The 7,318-nt window shown below is 35.0% G+C and overlaps 1 protein-coding gene across 2 annotated transcripts in view; it reads left to right on the top strand.

Annotated features, from left to right (window-relative positions):
* The window catches only part of LOC127721935 (collagen alpha-1(I) chain-like), a 28,276-nt gene extending 22,014 nt beyond the window's left edge, over positions 1 to 6,262 (top strand). The window contains exons 30-35 of one of the 2 annotated variants that reach the window (XM_052228771.1): positions 659 to 703; positions 1,293 to 1,343; positions 4,211 to 4,251; positions 5,146 to 5,452; positions 5,495 to 5,560; positions 5,874 to 6,262. In XM_052228771.1, coding sequence (XP_052084731.1) covers positions 659 to 703; positions 1,293 to 1,343; positions 4,211 to 4,251; positions 5,146 to 5,452; positions 5,495 to 5,560; positions 5,874 to 6,202 — 839 coding nt within the window. In that variant the 3' untranslated portion in view covers positions 6,203 to 6,262. Of the gene's footprint in view, positions 1 to 658; positions 704 to 1,292; positions 1,344 to 4,210; positions 4,252 to 5,145; positions 5,561 to 5,873 lie in introns of both variants that reach the window. The other variant, XM_052228770.1, reaches the window with a different exon arrangement.
* Positions 6,263 to 7,318: the final 1,056 nt, after the last annotated feature.

Raw genomic sequence — 7,318 nt, forward strand, 5'->3', positions numbered from 1 at the left:
AATCAACATATATATGTTTAAATTTTGAAATTGCACTTGTCTCATATATTAATAATTATATACTGGTAACAGTACCTACTTTGCCATGTGACTTGTTTACACTTATTGTATTGCTTTGTTATCTTGATTTACTATTTTCGTTCACATTTTATAATAGTAACTTTATAACCCTTAGACCCTAACGAATTGCATAACAATGCCAGGAAATCGACCTATAAAGTTATTCAATGTTTTCATTCCTTTTGTCTTTCTTTTGAATTCCTTTTGATTTCACTTCGTTACTCCTTTTGTGTCTACCATTAAATTCCTTTTTTATTTCACTTCGTTACTCCTTTTGTGTCGACAATTAAATTCCTTTTGATTTCACTTCGTTACTCCTTTTGTCTCTACAATTAAATTCCTTTTGATTTCACTTCGTTACTCCTTTTGTCTTTACAATTTTTTATTTCACTTCGTTACTGCTTTTGTTTTTACATTTTTTTTTTATTTCACTTCGTTTCTCATTTTGTCTTTACATTTTTTTTTCACTTCGTTACTCCTTTTGTTTTTACATTGAATTCCTTTTGATTTCACTTCGTTACTCCTTTTGTCATTTCAATTGTTTTTTATTTCACTTCGTTACTCCTTTTGTCTGTACAATTATTCCTTTTGATTTTAGGACCTGATGGTGAACAAGGAGGACCTGGTGTTGGTGGAATTTCAGGTCAGTAAAAGTTAAATGTTACGTCATTGATTTTTTTTAAATTTGTTCAGAAAGTACACATTTGACACGGTGCTTTAACATAGGAATACAAATGATAAAAACACATCTTTTTATTGTGATGCATTCAACTTCAAAACATGGTTTGATCTACGTGTCTGGTCTCATAAAATATACGAACAAGTAACCACAATTATGAACGAGCATCTTCTGACATCAAGACGAGACTGTTCATTTCGCATGACAACAATGTACTATACCATTAAATGAAGGTCTAAATATATAGTTATATATAAACCCCCGTGCAAATTTATAAACATCAAAATTCAGTGATTTTATTATGGCATTTGACGTTTGTACAGGTTTGATCCCTCCAAGTCAGATGTATCACGTCAAATACTTATACCGAATGGATAGAGGACTGAATATTGCCTAAATTTTTAAAAATCCCTATAATATATCACATGCATATATGCATAAAAACATCATTTTTATATTCATGATTCTAATTATATGTTATTTCCAAAGTTTGCAAAGTTAGGTCTTTTAAGCTATCATGCGTTAAAATATATTATTATATATTTTTTTACAGGAACCATAACTATTATTGTTGATGATGATGGTGCTCGATATGGAGACTTCGGTATGTACCATCTTTATTCAAATATGTGTTGCAATAGAGCGTTTGCTGAAGATCGAGTTTCATTTCCGCCAATTGCATGTTGATTTTTGTTATTTCTAAGCAATCAGTGGCGGATCCAGGGGGTTCAAGGGGGTTGGAATCCCCTTTCTTTTTTGACGATAAATGCATTTGAATGGGGACATGTGGTTGGAACCCTCCCCTTTTTTTTCAAATGGCTAGATCCATCAAGGGGATAAAATATTATGGGTCAATGAAAAGCAAAGGGAATGTATGGTTTTAATAGTGGATCTATATGTTTTTGCAATGCGAACGACAATTTAAACATTGAAAATACGAATGATATTCATAAACACATTTTTTTTGAAAGAATTAGAAAAATACAAAAACTATTCCAGTTTTTAAATTTTCATTTTTTCCATACTCAAGCTAGACAGGGATTATTTTCACCCCTCAAGAGATCAGTAGGAACCAGATTCGGTTCTATGATTATTTGTTCAGCAAACGCTCTATATTTAATGTTTAAAACAACTCTATCAATGTGCCCGTTTGTAAATAAAACATTGATTAAATCAAATAATTGTAAAGATTTGAGCTGTCATTTATATGGTTGAATCTTTTTTTACAAAAAGGAAACATTTAATCGATGCATTTTGCAAACATAATTTGTATTCTCTCATCAGTTTATATCTTGAAGAGGATTTTTTTTTGTATTTGATATATTGACTTTAGAAAATATTAATCACGTGGTCCTTCCTATATACATATGCAATAAATTGTTTTCATCTCATAGCGCTGCATACATCTTATTTTACCAAATATGATAACTTAGCAGAATCATACGCTCATTATGCTTAAATCGATACCATGCGCTTCTTATGATCAAATCAATATCATTGCTTGTGTGCAAATTGATACCATGCGCTTATAATTTTCAAATCGAAACAAAACCGATCACAGACTGCTTTTGATGTATGTGACAAATGTTTATTTACCTTTGCATTATTCCTGTTACATATAGCAGGAGACGCTTACCCTGTCGATGCTCCGTTTGGAGTTCTTGCGATTCCTTCAGTTTTGTGTGTTACCATGATTTGTCTCTTTTTAATCGATTTTCGAGATTTGAACATCGGTAAACTATTGTCGCCTTAAAATCACATCATACATCTACATATGACCCTTTCTGAAAACAGGAATCTCATATTTAATTCATTACAAGTTCCTTGTTTACAAAGGGTAGTTGTTTGCTGCTTGAAAGTACGGTTGTTATAAAGCATTATGTAAATCATTTACCTCTAAAATATCAAACAATTTTTTCGCGATGTAACACGATACTGAACAGTTAAATTCGGGTGCCAAATGTGGAGCAGAATCTGCTTACCCATCTGGAGCACCTGATATCACCCCCAGTTTTTGGTGGAGTTCGTGTTGCTCAGTCTTTTGTTTTCTATGTTGAGGTTTGTGTACTGTTCGTTGTCTGTTGGTATTTTTCTTTGTTAGCCTTGGTGTTGTCAGTTTATATTCGACCTATGAATTTAAATGTCCCTTTGGTATCTGAACAGACCATTTGTATATCTATTTTGAGCAGAAACGATTATTTTCATGTTACCCAATTGAATACATTATTCAGTCTGTTCAGCTTTCATTCGTTTTTATACACCCACAGCGGTAAATCAAGTTTGTGTTTACACCCTTCGTATGCGGTCAATTAAAATCTGTTCATTTCTGTTTTCTGACTGTTCAGTAGTTGTTTTATTTCTATGAGAACATGTTATTGGACTTAAAAAAGGATTTAATCTTATGTGGTCTTGGAAAACTGTATGGTGACCGATAGTTGTTTACGCCATTTCTCGTCATTTGTTCTCTGGTCTAGTGATTTCGTAAAGCCAAATGTTTGAACAATACAAAATTCCCCGCAAGTAACATATCTATACAAAAACAAAACAATAAACGATACTCTTAACAAAATGAAAATGTTTATGTCTAGCCATTTTAATCGATGTTATGATCAAATGACCATACATAGATATAGGAAGATGTGGTATGAGTGCCAATGAGACAACTCTCCATCCAAGTTACAATTTATAAAAGTAAACCATTGTAGGTCAAGGTACGGCCTTCAACACGGAGCATTGGTTCACACCGAACAGCAAGCTATAAAGGGCCCCAAAAAATAACTAGTGTAAAACCATTCAAACGGAAAAACCAACGGTCTAATCTATATAAAAACGAGAAACGAGAAACAGGTATGAACTACATAAACAGACGACAACTACTGTAATCAGATTCCTGACTTAGGACAGGTGCAAACATTTGCAGCGGGATTAAACGTTTAAATGGTACCAAATCTTCTCCCTTTTCTGAAACAATAGTATAACATCACAACATAGAAAACACATGTCTTCTTATACTAGTGCAGGAACTATATGTATATAAATTATCAAAAGATACAGAGTTCATCTTAATACTGTCATACCAGAGGTAACATGTGATTGAAAAGATATTTTTTCTGTTAAAGGAATTAGAGAACTAGGTCTTCAAGAGCGTTTTCGCCCATTGGTATCTTATGTGTAATTGGCAGTCATGCCGCATTTCCTTACTTTATATTACTTCAGGTTTTCTTGTACCTGTTTTACTATATTTTAAGATGGCGCTTAGCTGCAATTAGCACGCATTTTTGGGAGATAGCACACAAAATTATGAAATTAAATAGGTAGTGTAAACGTGCCAAGTTGCGCGTGCCTATTAGTTACCGGTTTTAGCTGATCGATTGCGTTTGCTTTGCGTTCTAAGCATCAATGTGCCATACAAGCATGTGCGCCCGCGCCTAGCTTCATTAAGGAGTTTGAAGTTGTCATTTTATTTTGTAGCGGATATAACTGGCCCGAACAGTGACGAAGTAAACAGGCAGGTAGGTTGTTTACCTAACTAGTGGATTCATTTATGAGGCCCCTCATGGCGGTGTCCAAGTAATCACATAATCACAAATTTTTTGCCAATATATTAATCATATAATTATTAATAAATTTTTTTAAACAAGATAATCAAATAGTCAAAAATACAGTCCTAGATTATCAAAAGATTAAATAATCATGAAATATTTGGTCTGGTAATCAAATAATCACTATAAAAACGGCCAAGTAATCACATAATCAAAAACCCCATGAGGAGGCTCATTTATTTTCGTAGGTACCAATTTTAGTGGATTTGGGAAAAACTGTTTTGGTAAAATTTGCACACTGTGGATTAATTTATTTTCATGGATACCAATTATCGTAAATTAAGGGAAAATTGCATTTTCGTGGATATTTGATTTCGTGGTTTTGCCAAAGTCTGTATAAATTCCAATAGAAAATTTGTTCTTCGTTGAGCATTTAATTTCGTGGTGTACCTATACCAACGAAATCCACGAAAATTTGTATCCAACCAATAATAACGAATCCACAGTACATGCTAATAGAAACTGTGTTCTTCGTTGAATATTTAATTTAAGAAATCCACGAAAATTGGTATCCCACGAATAATAATGAAGCCACAGTAACTACTTTGTCAACTCAAATAACAAATTTTATTCAATAGAAATACATTTTTCAACTCTATTCAAGGTATCCGGTTAAATTATTGATGTAATTATCAACTTTTTAAAACTATATATGATCTTTATATACCTTAATGATAGATTTTATAATTTTTTATATATCTGTATTGGTTAAATATTCCATTTATAGTATAACGCATGCTAAAATAAGATTAAAAAATATTTGATTCGAGATTTATGATAAATAGCTATTTCTTTATTTTATAGCTTGTACGAGAATTTATTGGAGATCTTGATACGTTCCTGAGCTTGAACGGCCCAGGAGGACCTGCTGGAGTCGGCGCAGGAGACATTGGAATCGGTGGTGGACTCGGACCCGGAGGAGCTGGTGGAATCGGACCCGGAGGAGCTGGTGGACCCGGAGGAGCTGGTGGAGTCGCTGGTGGACCCGGAGGAGTCGGAGGATTCGGTGTTGGACCCGGAGGAGCCGCTGGACTCGGTGGAGTCGGTGGACTCGGTGCTGGACTCGGTGGAGTTGGTGGACTCGGTGCTGGACTCGGTGGAGTCGGTGGACTCGGTGGTGGAGTCGGTGGACTCGGTGCTGGACTCGGTGGAGTCGGTGGAGTCGGTGGACTCGGAGCCGGTGGTGCACTCGGAGGATTGGGAGGCTTAGGTTTTGGAGGTAGTTAATATATTTTTTTTAATTTGTTAAAAAATATTGCGTAGATTCGTATTTCATTTTCAACCAAATTTTTCAGCTACCGAAATCACTTTTGTACAGATTTTATATAAGTGCTGTGAACAAGTACATAACACATAAAGATGAAATATTGTAGAATGGTGAAAACCTAAATATTCTATATTGTTAAATGTTTATCAAGTACAGGAAAAGCTGGTAACGAGTAATTATTTTTTTTTAATTAGTGGTCTTTTTATTGCACCAATAAAGAATGCAAGGGTGTACAAATGTTTTAAATATCTATTTTTATTTACAGGATTAGGAGGTGGAGCCGGTGCAAGTGCAGGCGCCGCAGCAGGAGCACATGCAGTAAGCGGAGGCGCAGGCGGTGGTGCAAGTGCTCATGCCCATGCACATGCACATGCAGCTTCAGTAAGCGGAGGAGGAGGAGGAGTTTCTCATGCCGTTAGTCACGCCGTTAGTCACGCCGTTAGTCACTCCGTTAGTCACAGCGGAGGAGGAGGACACGCACACGCAGCTGCCTCAGCACACGCACATGCTGTATCTCACGGAGGATCTAGCGGAGGACACCCACTGCACTACAATGACCCGTTTTACGGCAAAAAACATAAAGCCGACTATTAACTTTAAATGAACTGTATTGTAAATGAATATGTTTTATTAATAATAAAAAGTGCAAGTTCCTGTTATGTATTTGTGATTATCTTAACATCCAACTACAGGGTCAATAATATATAAGAAAATGAGGACTTTTACAAATATATACATCTACATGGTTGAATGCTCATATTTATAGTCATCGGCATCACATTTAACCCTTCTTGTTTCAGTAAGAATATTTTCGCTTCTTGTTACCAGCTTCGTACATTAACATTTCTGATATTCAAATAACATTTTTTTTAATTATTAAAAGAATGATTAAATTATTAAAGGCTGAATTAACCATGTTCAGTAGACAAAATAACACGAATGAAACCCATTACCGATCACAATATTTGAATATCATTTAATATATGAATTATAATACCAAAATTCATTTAAACAGTTGTACAAACTGACAAAACAAATCGTGTCAGTGGTCACTCTCAATCATTTTTGTTTTGTTTGTTGATTTGTACATCAAGCAGTCCGTTTGTTTTTTCTCGTTTGAAATATTTTACAACTTGTTCATGTCGGGACCTTTTATATAGATTACTATACGGTATGGCGTTTTCTCATTTTTGAAGGCCGTACAGTGACCTGAAGTTGACTAGTTCTACGTCATTTTGGTCTCTCAGGGATGGTTGCCTCATTTGGCAATCACACCACATCTTCTCATATTCATATATATGACAGTTGTTGTCCATTCGTTTGATGTGTTTTATCATTTGATTTTGCCATTTGATTGGGGACTTTCCGTTTTGTATTTTCCTCGGAATTCAGTATTTTGTGATTTGTCTTTTTATTCATACAGGATTGATATCAATCGTAGTAGCATACTGAAATAACCTAGGTGCGTGCAGGAGTGATACCATTCGTAGTAGCATACTGAAATTACCTAGGTGCGTGCAGGAGTGATATCAATCGTAGTGGCATACTTAAATTACCAAGGTGTGTGCAGGAGTGATATCAATCGTAGTAGCATACTGAAATTACCTAGGTGCGTGCAGGAGTGATATCAATCGTAGTAGTATACTGAGATAAACTAGGTGCGTGCATCGAAAGGTCAAGACTCTTCTGCTATAAATGCATCACCTATCA

The sequence above is a fragment of the Mytilus californianus genome, unplaced genomic scaffold, assembly GCF_021869535.1.
Source record: "Mytilus californianus isolate M0D057914Y unplaced genomic scaffold, xbMytCali1.0.p SCAF_12, whole genome shotgun sequence".
Classification (NCBI taxonomy): domain Eukaryota; kingdom Metazoa; phylum Mollusca; class Bivalvia; order Mytilida; family Mytilidae; genus Mytilus; species Mytilus californianus.